Source organism: Anas platyrhynchos, chromosome 12 (genome assembly GCF_047663525.1).
Source record: "Anas platyrhynchos isolate ZD024472 breed Pekin duck chromosome 12, IASCAAS_PekinDuck_T2T, whole genome shotgun sequence".
Taxonomy (NCBI): Eukaryota; Metazoa; Chordata; class Aves; order Anseriformes; family Anatidae; genus Anas; species Anas platyrhynchos.
Genome location: NC_092598.1, coordinates 11,985,604 through 12,000,826, shown reverse-complemented (window position 1 = coordinate 12,000,826; position 15,223 = coordinate 11,985,604). Strand labels below are relative to the sequence as shown.

At 57.8% G+C, this 15,223-nt stretch overlaps 2 protein-coding genes across 3 annotated transcripts; both read right to left on the bottom strand.

The window, feature by feature from the left end:
* Positions 1–137: 137 nt before the first annotated feature.
* Positions 138–5,632, bottom strand: TMEM208 (transmembrane protein 208). The gene is made up of 6 exons (XM_027466328.3): positions 5,555–5,632; positions 5,356–5,451; positions 5,207–5,266; positions 4,968–5,104; positions 1,635–1,719; positions 138–594 (listed from the first exon to the last, which is right to left on the bottom strand). Exons 1-6 carry the CDS (start codon positions 5,558–5,560, stop codon positions 457–459), a joined length of 522 nt encoding a protein of 173 aa, XP_027322129.1. The 5' UTR covers positions 5,561–5,632; the 3' UTR covers positions 138–456.
* Positions 5,633–6,025: 393 nt separating this feature from the next.
* ELMO3 (engulfment and cell motility 3) lies at positions 6,026–15,159 on the bottom strand. 2 transcript variants are annotated; one of them, XM_027466324.3, is made up of 20 exons: positions 14,992–15,159; positions 14,868–14,908; positions 14,672–14,744; positions 14,541–14,591; positions 13,906–14,075; positions 12,953–13,052; positions 12,700–12,851; positions 11,904–11,982; positions 11,609–11,659; positions 11,259–11,381; positions 10,942–11,073; positions 10,523–10,627; positions 9,865–9,973; positions 9,510–9,646; positions 9,231–9,394; positions 8,993–9,105; positions 8,672–8,776; positions 8,216–8,298; positions 7,967–8,047; positions 6,026–7,302 (listed from the first exon to the last, which is right to left on the bottom strand). In XM_027466324.3, exons 1-20 carry the CDS (start codon positions 15,067–15,069, stop codon positions 7,090–7,092), a joined length of 2,160 nt encoding a protein of 719 aa, XP_027322125.3. In that variant the 5' UTR covers positions 15,070–15,159; the 3' UTR covers positions 6,026–7,089. The 2 variants fall into 2 exon arrangements, with proteins under 2 accessions (XP_027322125.3, XP_005014328.4); XM_005014271.6 differs by lacking the exons at positions 10,523–10,627; positions 10,942–11,073; positions 11,259–11,381; ... (7 more) ...; positions 14,868–14,908; positions 14,992–15,159 and having other exon boundaries at positions 9,510–9,602.
* Between the last annotated feature and the right edge of the window lie 64 nt (positions 15,160–15,223).

The window sequence follows — 15,223 nt, the reverse complement described above, 5'->3', positions numbered from 1 at the left end:
TGAGAAAACTGAGCTGGCGGGATTTTGCTTCCAGATATTTGGTTCCATATTCTCGGGGTCCTGGCCTCCAAGAATATGCTGGCATTTTTAACCTCTCCCCTCTGTGAGCACCCCTGCATGAACACACGACCAGCATGGCCAATTAGACTCTGCTCTTTAATATAATATTTCCTCCAGCATTGCAATCCCCACCCTCGAACGCGATACAGCACTGCTTTAGAAAGGTATTTACACATCCCAGCATAACCCCCCGCCTTGTCATCACGAGGAGCAAGGCCTCGACTGGCACTAAGAAACCAACCAAGGGAAGTCTCTTGCAGCCTTCATCGTGGAATGGCAGCAGTGACAGAGGGCAACATAGGTACTGTGATGGTTTCGGATTGGTTTCTGTCGCATCCCTGATGAAATAACAGCATGGAGATGAGAGACAGCATTAATCCATCTCCCCGGCCTGGGCTAAAAGCGCTTCATCTGGCGGCGTTCTTGTCGGCGCTGCTTCTTCTCGTTCGGTTCCTGACTGGCGGCCGAAGACTCGGCTGTAAACCAGGGCCCCAGGATGTTCACCCACAGGAGGTAGAGAGCACGCCCCGGAGCCTGCAAAACACACGTGGCAGCAAACTCAGGCACTGCGGAGGCAGCTTGGGCAGCTCAGGCCGGCTGGTCCTACAGGGGAAGCTGAAGGAGCTGGAAAATATCTACAGGCTGGGTCAGATGCACTGACATCAAAGGCAGCGGCAAGCACCCAAAAGATGTGGCCTGATTTCATATGATTTAGGACCTTGCATACATCTCTGGGATCACAGCACTCAGACTTCATGTATGGAAATCCCAGCATCAGTTCTGAATTACCCAGAAAGAGCGAGCTTCCCAGACGTTCTGCTTCTCCCTCCTTCGGAAGCAAAAACACATTTCTCTGAATGAAAAAACATGACCCATATGGTGTCCGGGGTAGTCAGGGCCTAGGCTGCCCCCTGCCAGAGCCAGCTAGAAGGAAACTTGGGAGTAAGGAAAGCAGATAACTTTCTACTATCCCAAGACTGCGTTATGCATCCTCATGAGATATACTCAGAAAAAAAAATGAAAACAAAAAAAAAAAACCACCACCACAGTTGCTCTAATTGCTTGGAGATTTTTTTAGCCTTTTGTAAAAGCAGCTTTAGCTGGAGGCACATGAGAAATGGTCCAGCAGTAGAAAGCACCTGGTATGTTAACGGGGAGCAAAGCCTGCAGAGTTTAATCTACCAAATGGCATGGGGTGCAGCAGTTCCCAGCCTCAGTCAGTGCTGGAGAATGACTGAGAAAACCAAACAAGAAACACAGCCTGTTTGTCACAGTCACAGAAAGGCAGAGAAAATAGCTCTATGCACAATGAAGGCTTTAATCTGCCTCATGCTTCCTGTTGGTGTTTCACAGGACCAGAGAGAAAGGCCAAGGTCAGGCTTTGCACAATTTACTACAAAGTTCAGCCAGAGGGATCGGGATTTCTTTCCCTCGTACTTTTACAATGTTTGATGAAAATAAAAATAACTATCAGCAGTTTCAGCCTGAAACAGGACACTTTGAAACGGAATGGATAAATGATGTCCTCAGTTCTGATGACAACTGAGAGCAACAAGAACAACTGCAGGGCTTACCAAGAGCCAGAAGTACCAGACGTAGAGCGAGAAGCAGCTCAGCACTTGGACCATAGCTGTCAGCAGGATCACATCCTTGAGGTGCCTGAGGGAAGAAAAGCAAAACGTGAGCCCCTCGGTTCCAGCCCCACCAGCCCGAGGCAGCGCTGAGAGCGGTGACGGACAGGAACAAGCTGCTCATTGCTCCACCACCACCCTCTGGGGGAGCCGAGGTTCAGCAGCGTGTCAGGATGAAAAAAACACTCTTGGAGCAGGTAAAAAACACTCCTGGAGCAGCTCCCTGCGAGAGTGGACGCTTCACCACAGAGCTGTGGGTGGTGGACACAGCCCGCCAGGTCCTGGGCTGCAGGGAGCGCCTTGAGCCTGCCTCTGACGCCAGGACATGGCCCTGCAAGGACCCCCTGTCCTGAAGGAGGTGTGCCACCAAATGAAGATCTAGGAGAAGCGAGCAGGCTGCGCACCACCAGAGAAGAAGAGATGGGAATTGATCGAATGAGAATTCACGAGAAGAAGATGGATGGGATCTCGTCTGTATCACAGCTTGAAGAGCCTCAGACCACAACTGCAGCAGAGAAGCAGGCAGTGTCCAGAGGTCAGCACAACCTCTGGAGAAGGGGAAGGATGGAAGCTGGTAACTTCTGGCGCCACCAGGAAAGCTCCTGCCCCACCTAAGGGCTTACACCTCCAAAACAGGTTCACCACCGCCAGCACTGAAGAGGGGCCGGATGTCCCTACCAGCAAACAAACCTCACCCTAAACCACACAAGACCACCAGGAAGAATCAGTCATCATCAAGGGGGATGCTGCACAGGCAAGCACCTGCTGCAGAGGACAGAGGCACCCACCTGGAGACCTGACCTATCAAGCAGGGGGGCTTGCTGCCTGCTGGGCTGGATGCAGGATGTTGTGAAGGGATCCAACATCCCACGTGTGAGCTCTGAAGGCAGTGGTTAAGGGCATGGGAGCCCAAGTGGTGGTCTCAATCCCAACGGAGAGGGAAAAGGGAGTGAGGAGGGCACTGCTGAGAAGGCTCAGGGGGATCTCATCGGTGTACTTAAATACCTGAAGGGAGGGTGCAGAGAAGACAGAGCCAGGCAGGGGACAGGACAAGAGGCAGTGGGCACAAGCTGGAGCACAGGAGGTTCCCTCTGAACATCAGGAAGCACTTCTGTGCTGTGTGGGTGACGGAACACTGGCACAGAGAAGTTGTGGAGTCATCACTGGAGATATTCAAAAGCTGCCTGGACACAGTCCTGGGCACCCTGCTCTGAAGGACCCTGCTGGATGAGGGGCTGGACCAGATCACCTCCAGAGGTCCCTTCGACAGCCTCAACCAGTCTGTGATTCTGTGATAATCTGCTGGAGTAAGAAGCACTCGAGTCACATCCAAGAATGGAGTCAAGAAAACAACAGCAAGTGCAGTGGTAATGCATTAGCTTGTCTCGTGCTGGGCAGCACAGTGCAAAACAAAGTGACGTTAGGTATTCGTCAGTTGGATTACGATGGGACACCAAGCACTCAAGACACTGCAGAATCAACCACCAACAGTGCTGTGATGGGATACTGAGGTTCAGAAATTCAGTGCATCACCAGAGGTCATGCAGGGAGACCTCCCACACTGAACCCAGCTCTCCAAGACACCTGCAACTCCCTGCACCATTATTCTGTGCTTTAGTTTTATATTTTGTGCTTTTAGAATTACTCAAGAGAGCCAAAAGAAATGGCAAGTGTAAAACAGGAGAAAAACACTCAGCTGACAAGCAAGAAGTTACTAAGGGATGAACACAGTGTAAAGCAACCATCTCGCAAGTTGTCCTAGAAATAATTCCCTCTTTTTCTGTCTGCATTATCCCTGTGATGGAGTCTCCTACACTGGACATTTGTGTCACTGTAGCTGCATGTAGAAAATTCACTAGTCAAGAAGCAAAACCACAGCAGATGGGAGTTCATCATGTGCAGAGAGAACTGGTTCTGTGCTGCATAAGTCAGTCTGCCTGCTAATAATGTCCCTATTCATCTGCTGGCTGGAGAAATGAGACTTCTGTTTAAAAAAAAAGCAAAACGTGGCCCTTCCAGCAAGAGGTTGCTTGACATGAAAACGAGCTGCCTCCCTGGGCAGGACTATTACACCTTGACATCAGGTAAGAAGCTGAAGCAAGAGACCTGGACACTGCTGAGAGGACCACACAAACCAGCAATGCTCAGCCTGCAGTCCTGCTCCCCAGTCCAACACAGCTAATCCACCCCAAACTGCCTGCCTGCCTCCTCCTCTACCTCTCTCCCCTGCCTAGGTTGGATTACGGTTCTTCTACTGGACACAGAGCCCCACTGCCTTTCTTCACAACTCCAACAGCACGTGAAAGACAGACATAAAGCTAAAATCATACCAACCACAAGGACATTGGAGGGAAGGGGCTGAGAACCCCAGACACCTCACTAAATACACACTGAAGTACCCCAAAAAAGACAGAACCTACAGATGGAAGCTGAGGGCAGGGAGGACAAAGAGCTAAAGCTGGAGAGTCCAAAATTGCCTTACAATGTTCTAAAACTAGCTTGGGGCTCACTGTTGGCAAACATGGAAATTTAGAAAGTATTTCTACTGCTTCTGTAGTGTTATCTCCCTATTTTATTTAACATCGCTTTGCAAGAATTACTGTTGCATGTTCCTTAATCAAGGGAAAGGGAGTTGTGTCACCCCTAACACTGAACAGGCACTCTGCAGTGTCTAGAGAAAGATGTAGGTAAAGCACAAGTACAGAAGGCAAAAGGGCCAAGGTGGTGCAAGGAGTTAAGATGCTGGGCTGTTTTTTTAGTACAGAAACAACCAAATTAGAACAGATCAAGACACCAGCAGTTTGCAGCCAGGACGGGGCACCTGGCAGCGTGCACCCTTCTGCCCTGTCAGGCACTACCTGCAGTGGTGGTTTATAAAAAATAAACTTTCACCGCATGCTGCAAAAAGTGGGCACGGAGTCAGTGCTGCCTCTTCCTGAAGGAAGATTTAGGCTGCTCCAGCTGAGCTGGATCTCCTGTGGGATCTGCTGTGGGATCTCCTGTGAGATCTGCTGTGGGATCTCCTGGGGGATCTCCTACCTGCGCACGTCGGCACTGAGGCAAGGCCCTAAGGACGGACAGACGGACGGATGGCTGCCTGCGGTTCCAAGCCCACGTGGCGGCTCCTGACCGGGCCAAGCTCTCAGCTACCGAGGCTGAGATCGGGCTCATTTTGGGGAAGAAAGGCTGGAGGCTGCCGGCTCCCCACCCGGCGCCCTGCGAGCGCGCTCAGGCAGCAGCTCCTGCTCACCTGCACGGCGCGGCGCGGACACTCACTCTGCCATCCCCTGCTCCATATTCAGGTCAATCCCCCCGTCGGCGAGGCTGCCATCGTCTGCGAAAGACGGCTTGGCCATGGAGTTCATGGAGCGGTAGCTGGTGCCGTAGACCACGCAGCTGAAGACGAAGGCGAGCTGCAAGGAGCAAAGAGGCGGTCGGGCAGCGCTGGGGGTGACGGGGGACAAGGAGGAGCAGCATTAGGGCCCCAAGCAGGGCCCTGAGTGCCCGATGCTCACCCAGGTCCATGCGGAGGCGGCGGGGTAGAAGATGACGAGGTTGACCACGGCGTACACAGCCTGAGGGGAGAGCGATGGCGGCGTCAGCCCCAGCCCCAGCCCCAAGCCCGGCGTTGGGCCCTAGCCCGGCCCCGGCCGCGCTCACTCACCGAGGCGCCCAGGATGATGCGGAGGTAGAAGCGCAGCGTCTGCCGGTTCTCCTCCAGGATCTGCTTCTTGCCCTTGGTGCCCGCCTTGCCCTTGGGCTGTGGAGCCGAGAGAGGCGCTCAGCGGCCTCGCCCGGACCCCGTTTCCCCGCTTTCACCCTTCCCCCCCCCCCCTCCACCTCAGCCCGGCCCCGCCGCTCACCGCCATGGCTCCGCGCTGCGCCGCCGGGGAGGGACGGGGGAGGGACGGGGCAGGGCCTCGGGCCCCGCCTCAGCTCCTCGGCTCCTCCTCATGGAGGCGGCGAGTGTGGCCTTCAGAGCAACCTGCACTGCTCCTAGGGCCACTTCCAGCCTAGGAAGGTTTAACTGCAGCCCCATTGCCACCTTGCTCTGAGGTGGCTCAGCTCCTTGCCTGCTCCTCTGCTCAGGAGCAGGAGGAAAATCCTCCTGCCAGACACCCTACAGGGTTCCTAAAGCACCGTGTGGTAAATTCCAGGATGGCCTTGTTTCCTGAAGTATCTTCTACGCCCCATGTCCTAGGAGCCACCCAAGGCGCTTTTCTTCCACAGCTGCTTTGTGTGGGTCCCTTCTGGGGCATTGAGGCAGCAGGGCAGCGTGTGCTGTCCCTGTCACGTCCCCTACATTCCCCAAACCTTCAAAAACGACACGGCCATGAGTTCTCCACAAGTGTTTATTGTCCAAATCTGCAGGAGATGGGGGAGTCGAGAGCCCTGGCCACCCCAGCAGCGTGCAGTTACAGTGCTTAGACAGTCACAGGCTACCCCCTTGTCACTACAACACCCATCGGAGAAGCTGTAGGCACGAGGAGGTGCAGGGCACCGGGGCGGGAGGTTTTTGGGGCCACGGAGGAGGTAGCTCGTCGTATTGCAGTAGTGCAGCAGCATGGCTGAAGTGTGCAAGTATCCACCGGGGTGGGGGAAGGCACCAAGGTTAGCACAGACTGGGGTCAGGCACTGGGGCAGCGAGCCTGTGCCCGTCTGAAATTGTGCTGGGAAGAGGGGACTCGTACCCTAAACGACCTCTGGGAGCATCCCATGGCCCTGCCCGGGACTGGGAGCACTCGCAGCAAGGAGAGGGAGGGGAGCAGAAAAGAAATCTTTCAGTGCATAAGTGCCTGGCCTGTCCATCAGCAAACCTGACCCTGCTGGGGAGTGCTGGCTGCTCATCAGACCGAGCAGTGGGCATTTTCTAACCCATTTTTAAGCCAGGAGGGAGCCTCTGCCCCGAGCAGCTGTACCACTGTAGTGATGACCCCCCAGCTGCAGTGCCTGCACCTTCACTCCTCCTGCTGCCCTTGCCCTCTCTGCCCAAATCTGACCGCAGCAAAGGGTGGGTGTGGGGGCAGCACCAGCTGTCTAGAAAGCATTTCATCTTGCCCACCTGTGGCAGGGGAGCAGAGCAGACCTGCCCCTTCCCTCTGCCAACAGTTTGCTGGGGGATGCTGGTGAGTTCTGGCTGGGCACGGTGCAGGAGTGGAAGGGGGACAGGCTGCCCTGCTTCCTCACAGCCTCCAGCACAGGAGGGGGACAGGCAGCGCACACCCAAGCACCTGGGCTCGTCCCTTTGGGGCAGGAATGGGGGACAGAGCCTGGAGGAAGGGTTTTGCTGTTGGCAGGCGACAAAACGATTCTAGCTCCAACCACCGCAGAGCTGAATGGGGCAGCCCGTACAGAAAAAAAGGGGCAGGGAGATCGGGCACAGGGGGGATGCAGAAACTCACTGTTCTGCATGGCTGAAGTCATAGCAGAAGTTTAGGTTGCTGGGGGGCTTTGGGACAGGAGGAGGGGTGTCGGGGATGCTGATGTTCTCAATGTCCAGGAGCCGCAGTTTGAGCTCCATCGACAGCAGGACGTCGAGGTCTGTCTGCATGCGCTCGCTTGTCATCTCCTTGCCCAGGAGCACGTTCAGCCCATCCGTCCAGAGGCAAAACTGGGGAAGCACAGGAGCTCAGGAGAAGCTCTGGGCAGCTGGAAAACCCCTACCTCCACCAACCTGACCCACCCCGAGGGCCTGGAGCACCTCCTTCCCTGCCATGCTCTCGCCCTTCCTTCACACAGGCTCAAGGCAGCTCGGTCCGTGAAGCCTTCAGCAGCACCATCCTCTCCCTCCTCACCCCAGCTGAGCTCCCTGCTGTGCTGGGGAGGCCACCAGCTTCTGCCTGCGGTCAGTGTGGGACCAGCTGGCTTCTCAGCGTGTCCCTCAGTGCTACGCTTGCCAGCCACAGCCCCTGGGAGCTCCCCGTCCGACCTTCCCAGCCAGACTGGGGCTTTGTTCATCCCCTTATCTCGCAGCCAGCCAGAGCACTGCAGTCCTCGCATTCCTGCAGGACCATGGCCACGCACGCACAAAGAGGTTACTGTCCCTTTGGTGCTAGCCCAGCAGGCTGGCTGGAAGCCAGGGAACCCCAGCTCCTCTGGGCTATGTAGGAAGGGTGGGAGCAGGCACTTCCCCTCCCAGCATCACAAGTCACCCTTTAGCGTCCAATTCCAGGATCAAGCCAGCAACTGCCTGTCCAGCCTCAGCCCCTTCTCTCCTCTGCACTGCTAAGGCTCCCTTGGCAAGGACGTGCCATCCCGTGGCCCCTGGAGCTCACCTCGTACCGTGTGGGGGCAACGAAGTTCAGGCAGTATTCCTCCACATCATACACGATAGAGAAGGCGAGCTCCAGGACATCCTACGGAGAACAAACAGGGTTTAGGTGGGTTCTCAGCTGGTTATTTCCAGCCTGGTGGGGTTCACAGCAGGAGCTGCCTCCCAGTCTCCTCTGCAGCCTGGAAGACCCAGCAGGTCTCCAATCTCAAGCCACACCAAAAGCCTGGCACGTAGGGGTGGAGGTGCTGACCTTGTTCTGCTTCCCAGAGCTCTTCTCCTTCGTGTGTGGACACTCCTTGCCGATAAGCAGCGCCTTCATGTCTGCCACGGGAACTGGGACAAGCAGAGGAGCTGTGAGTGCGCGCTCTCCTGCTTCCTCCCCCACAGAACCACTGCCACGGGCAGGAGGCATCCTGCCCCACACCATGGGGTGTCCCCAGTGCTCAGAGCCCCGCAGAGCCCAGGCGAGGGGTCTCACAGCAGTTGCCAACATGAGGGAGCTCGAGCTGCTCCACAGTGCCTTTTCACAAGCCAGCCAGCCCCACTGAGATTTTCCCCAGCCCCACGGCACCAGCAGGACCTGGGCCAGATGTGTGGCACCAGGGCAATTCCCACCTTAAAGCCCCCTGAGCATTTAACAAGGGAAGTGGGCTGAGGGCTCCCCTCCTCACCACCCCCCTCCCCTCTCTTTCTCCTCGCCACCTACTTTTCTCTGTCAGGCTCTCGATGGGGGGCGACTGCACCCCTTCCTCCACGTCCCCATAGTGCAGCACCTTGTGGTTGGGTGACAGGCGGCAGTACCACAGCTTATCTGCAGCAGAAAACCCGCAGGGAAACGCTCAGCCCCCAGCTCCCACCCCACTCCTCGGGGGGATGGCGCTGCCCCCTCAATTAGCGCTTTGCTCAGCGCCGCGGTTAATTGAGGTGCCCGCAGTTAATTGTGGCCTCCCCTTTGGCAGGGAAGGGGGCACTTTGTAAGCCTCTGTGCCCACTCCTTGCCCAGGAGCAGGCCGGGGCTGGCGCTCACCCTGCCTGCGGCGGCTGCTGATCTTGCGGAAGAGGGTGCCCTCGCAGAGCCGCAGCAGGCGCTGCTGTCGGATCAGCTCCAGGAGCTCTGGCTTCAGCCTCTTGCGCAACTCCCTGGGGCAAGAGCCAGAAGAAGAGGAGCACGGATCCTTCAGTAGGCACTCGTTGACCCCACTGCCCTTCAGAGGGCACCCCCAGCCCCACCACATCGCCAGCTCCCTGCCCACAGCCCCACTCACAGCACGGGCACCGCCAGCGTCTCCTCCTGGTGCAGCCGCTCCGTCTGCCGCAGCTTGAGGATCTCGCTGTAGTTCAGTGCGTTCACTCTGGTCTTGAAAAGCTCCAGGGAGGTGGGCTTGAGGGACAGGGTCCTGGTGATCTGCTCCCGCACCACCTGCAGCACCTGGGGGCACAGGACATCATCCCTGGTCTGGTGACGCTCCCCCAGAGCCCCTGAAATATGCGCACGCCCCGTTGTCCCCCAGCCTTCGTTCAAGGCCCCAGCATTTTCCCGTCACCTTATCAAAGTCCTCCTGGGTAGCGCGCATCTCCTTCCAGGTCTTGTTCACCAGCTGGATGCAGATGCAGAAGAGCTCTTCAAAGAAATGATCCTGCCCGAAGAACATAGGGTAAAAGGCCTGAGCCGTCTCCGAGCCTGCGGTGAGAAGGACAGATGATGCCAAACTCCCTACTTTTTCCAGAGAATTTCAGCATCCAGGAGAACCTGGGCATTTCCTAGCCCTACCTCCCCTTCCCTGCTGTCGGCCACGGCAGAGCCTGGGGGCCCCGCTGGACAGGCACGCACGCAGCCCCCTGCCTTGTGTCCCCGCTGGGAGGCAGCAGGGCAGGGAGGGGGACGGGCTGGGCACGTACACGGCTCTCCGATGTGCAGGATCTCACAGAGGATCAGGGTGAGCTGGATGCTGCTCCGAGCGAAGGGGCATTCGTGTTTGTCTTCACGGCTGCTGTTCTCGAGGACGAACTGAGGAGAGGGTCGATACCTCACGTTACACACGCCACAAAATCAGTGCTGTCCCCGCAGCGAGGCTCCAGCTCCCCACCATCCTCCTGAACCTCCTGGTTGAGCTGTTCCCACCAGAGCTGAGCTGTTCCTAACAGCAGCAGCTCGTTCTCCCCAGGAGCCAGCCCCAGCATCCTCCTTCCCCTGCCTCAGCTGAAGGCAGGAATTGATCGCAGGCAAAGCAGGTCCAAGCGTGGCTAACACTGCACCCACTGACTGCTTTTTTTCCCCCAAAATCACCCTCGTCTGCTCAGACTTGAACAAGGCCTGGAAACCCAACTGTAGGCAAAACACTTCAGGGACCCTTCAGCAAGGTACCAGCAGCCTCAAATCGCTGCTCCTACCCACAGGAAGGACTCAGCTGCACTTGAAATTAAAATGGGGCAACAGCAGGATACCAGCTCAAAAGTGGTATCCCGGCCAAGGACAGGCCACTATGAAGACAGGAAAAGAAGCCGGAGATCCACCAGCACCTCCCTGCTGGGGAATTCGCCAGGAGAGAGCACGCACCCGGCTGTAGGCGTTGGGGGTGTGCCTGGAGAAATAGAGCATGTTGTCGAGGGCGAGGAGCCCCGGCGGGGCACGGCGGAGGTCCTCTGCTGGGTTGCTGTTGTTCTGGAAAGACACAAAAGGATTCAACTTTGCCACTCAGAGAAGAAAGCAGCAGCTGTTGAGTCACCCCAATGCAGTCCAGGGCCTTGCCCTTCCAAACAGGGGCTGCAGGAAAAGCAAAGAGCGGTGATAACAGTCCCAGCAGGGCACAGCAGCTCCACAGCACTTGCTGTTTAGCAGCGTAGGGGTGGCAAAAGGGAAGCACCACACAGCAGGACCAAGAAGGACAGCAGGCCCAGGGGAGAAGCTGCAAGTCCTGCTGAAGCTGGGAAGTGGAACTGGCATGTGGCCGGGGAGGGGACAGAGGGTGGCCGCACCGTGAAGCCCAGCTTGCGGAACTCCTTGGCGCACAGGGACCGCCGGCGCTCGGTGCTGAAGTTGCTGGTGGGCGCCTCGCTCTCCGACTCGAAGGCAGCTTGGCGCAGCGACTGGAGGAGCTCCCGCTGCTCCTGGGGGGGACAAGCAGAGGGGAGGGATGCCAGCGGGAACCGCGCAGGCAGGTTCCCCTGGGTTTGAAACCGAGAACGAAAGCAAATGCGCTGGGAAAGGAACGCACCCCAAAGGCAAACCCTCGCCCGGCTCTGCTTCCGCAGGAGGAAGCGGGGTCGGACCGGCAAGGAGAGCGCTCCCCCACCTGTGAGTAGGGATCCATGGAGGTCCTCATGCGGCGGTCGTAAAGGTTGAGGCTGACGGACTGCAGCACGTACAGGTAGTGGGCCATCTCGTCCCCCAGCGGCTCCGGGCTGTGGATGATGTTCTACAGGAGACTGTGAGTGAGCAGGGACCCCAGGGCGCTGCTCCCAGTCCCTCCAGACCGAGGGACCAAGAGCTGAAGCCCGGCAGGATCTGCTGCTGGAAGGGGCTTTAGGAAACGGGCAGCTCCCCAAAAGGCTGGGTGCTGTGGGGGGCACACACAAGGGTGCAGAGGCTGGGGGTAAGGACAAGAAGAAGCACAAAGCAGACGCTTGGGTGAGCAGTGCTCACCTTGTGGATGAACTGCCTGATGTTCTTCTCCCGCAGGTACTCCATCATGTCCTAGGGGGGAGATTTAAACACCTCGGGGACCTCCTCACAGCATCCCAGAGGAGGCAAACGCTACAGCAGAGGACCCAGCCGCCCAAGCCTCCCATCGCAGGGGAGGGAACGCCTGCCCTGTGCCAGGCTCTGGTCTGGGCCACCACAGTCCCTGTGACACCACCAGCCCTGGTGCTGTTGCTGTCATCTGACATCTCGCACTGGTGTTTGGGTTCCCGGTGCCCCCCACCCCACAGCCCCTTACCCGCCGCTCGCTGTCGGTCGCGGCCAGCAGCAGCGCGATCAGCAGGGCCATCGCCTTCAGCTGCAGCTGGGCGTTCGTCCTGAGGAAGGAGGGTGAGGAAAGTCACCAGCTGTGGTGACCGGCACAGTCCTCTGCCCCCTTCTCTGCTGCACCCCAAAAGAAGCCAGAGCCATGAGGGAGCAGCTGCTGACAGCGGGGCCGGGGCAGCTCTGGGAGCACTGAGCAAGGAGAGCCTAGACACGAAGGAGAAGCTGCAGGTGCATGGACCTCTGGGACAAGGGAAGGGGACAACGTTTTGGAGCCACGGGAATAGGTGGGGTGGAAACCCAGGGTGAGCAGCAGGCCTGGGAGGCCAGCTGGAGTCCTGGCCACAAGGCTTCACATTTTCTGGAATGAAAAGCTCAAAACTGAAGACAAGCAGAGGTATAAGGAAGAGGGAACGCAGAACCTGCCTCAGCTGTACTACTGCTGTTCATAAATACACTGTGGAGAGGGAAGGAAGAGCCAACGCCAGAAGAAAGGCAGTTCAGCTAAAGAACAAAAACATCTGAACAAAGCAGGCAATGAATGAGTCCGTGAACGAATCCAACCTGGACACAGGACGGTTTCCAGAACAGACCAAGCCTCCTGCAGCACTGGGGCAACAAGGACAGAGGCTGGCCACCCCCAGAACATTTATAAAGGGACAGTGCAATGTAGTGCTAAGGGTAATCAGCAAGACCCCAAAAAATCCCCTCAGTGCCGCACTCCCCCTGGCTTTCGGGTGCAGGAGACCAGTGCTCTGGCAACCACTTACACCTGCAGGTGGGTGAGAAGGCGATCCACCGTCACTTCTTTTTTGACTAGGTCAAAGAGGAGGCGACTGCTAGGTACCATGTTCTCCAGGATTGACAAGGAGAGCTGCTGCACAGAGGCGTCCATCGCGTTCATGTTGACGTAGCTCACTATCTACAACACACACAAACATCGAAGGCAAGCTGAGCCTAGGTAACGAGGGCAATGAGGCACCCAAAGGCACAGTTACGGAGTCTGCAGAACGAGCTGCTTACCTTTTTGATGAAGGCTGCGCTGAGAGTCTCCCAGGAAACGAAATCGTGCTCCATCAGCTCCATGAAGGCCTTCAGGGTGTGAGCCAGGATCTCCCCCGAACTGCAGGAACAGAACAGCGAGCTCGGGGAGGATGGGGCCAGGTACCCCCAGCCCCCACGGGAAGGTGGGAGGTGCACATTGGTGGGCACATCAGGAAAAAGCAGAAATGCAGGCAAGTGAGCACGAGAATGAAAAGAACAGAAAGTGAGAATGTAGGGCAAGAAATGAGACCCTCACTTGGTCATCCCAGAAGTCAAGGCAGGGGAAGTTGTACAGTTTCTGGAAAGCTGCGTTACCACAGTACAACAATCGTGCACACGATCCTTAGTAAACCCAAACCACCCCAAATCCCACCCCGTGCTTTCAAGAAACGTGCACTTTGCTGTGTGATTTTAGGTTCCACTTCCAGATGAGATGCACCACCACCCTGTGAGAGGATCGAGGCAGGGAGGCAGGATTTTGGCAGTCAGGTTTTTCTCAAGCTGCCCACAGACCTCTTCCAGCTAAAAACCTCAGGGCAGAGGGATTATTTGCGGGTGGCAGATGGGGCAGCAGGAACCAGCAGCAGCAGGAGGTCTCCTGGTAGCAAAACTGGTAGTGCTGCAGATCACGAAGCCAGAGAAGGGATGGGAAGTTCAAGTCTGAGCACATTCACAAGGGGTCAGGCCCGCAGGCAGGGGACCTCCGCCTGGCTCCCAGAGCGCAGGGAGGAAGCCACGTCCCTGCAGGGAACAAACCTGCAGAGCTGCTGCCAGCGCTGCCCTCCATGCTGCAGCACGGGGCCTTTGGAGAGAGCAGCCAAAAGGAGCAAGAAGCCAGGAAGACGAACGAAGCCCAGCTTGGAGCTCATACAGCATTAGCAAGGGAGGAGACAAGTCAAGAACTGCAAGGAAATTCCCCTCCTGATACTCACTCGTTCCCTTCCTCCACAATGCAGAAGATTAGTTTCAAGCCATTCCTGTTGATGAACTCCTGAGCAAAGGTAACGTCCTGGGAGAGGCTTGCAAGCTTCTTCAATGAGTCAGTCTTCACGTCCACGTTGTTGCTCCGGATCCCGTTGTACAACCTCTCTGCTTCTTGGTCCTACCAGGAAGGAAAGAATCAAGCCACCGGGGCTCGTCGAAAGGCAGCAAGAAACTCGGAGGCAGAGGCTGGAGGAACGTAAGTGTAAAGTTTTGGAAGGAGGCTCAGGCTAGAGCAGCCCCAGCAAGGAGAGGACCGAGACAGAGCGATCAGAGCAGAAACCAGCAGGAGCTGAGGAAGTCAGGCCGGCACCGCGCTAAGGACACTTGATGAATCTGCCCGTGCATCCACAGCGCTTCTCAAGGCTATTTGGTTCTCTTCACGCTCCCCCAAGCCCTACTGAGGGAGGATGAAGGCTGAGACAGCTCTCCCCACGTTATTTCTGCTGGGTCTGAGGCACCGGGAGGAGCTGTCATTAGCCAGGAGTCGCCGAGGGAGGCGGGGGGGGCTCGGAGGGCCGCATCGCCCCGCGGCGGGGAGCAGAGCGCCGACCCCAGCTTTCGGAGAAGGAGACAGGGGATGTACCGGGGAGGTGGTCAGCCGCAGGATGCTCCCGTTCTTAATCTCCCCGCGGTTCTGCGAGGAGAAAGGGAAGCGGTGAGGGGGGCGTGCGGGGTCACCGGGGCCGGTGTCCGGGCGGGCAGGTGGCCGCTCACCGACTCGGTGATGTAGGTCTGGCGCCCGTCGGCGTACTGCAGGGCGTAGTGCTCCGCGTTGGGCAGGCTCCACCTGCGAGGACACGCAGCCAGGCGTGGAGCCAGGATGGTCCCGGCCACCACCGCCCGGTGGGACACCGGTCACCGCCTGTCACGACCCGGTGGGCCACCGCGGTCCCCATGTCGCGATACTCACGCGTCGCAGACGTCCTTGAGCACGGAGGCCAGAGGCTTGGTCTGCGGGCGAGGGAAAGGGAGGACGGCGGTGAGAGGGCGGCTGCGGAGCCAAGGGGCTCTGCTGAGGGGGGTCCGGGAGGTACCTGCTGGAGCTCGATGAGCTGGGGGATGGCGCCCACCATCTGGATGGCGATCTTCACCACGTCCTTGGGCGGCGGCATGGCTCCCGCAGCCGCCCCGGCAAAGCACGGCCCGCCCCGGCTCCCCGCCGCAGTTCCGGGTCGCTGCCGCCCTCCCCGCCCCTGGGAGGGCCCGGGAGGCCCGAGGGGAACACGGGGATGGGGCCCCGGTGGGTGGGTGGGTGGGTGGGGGGCC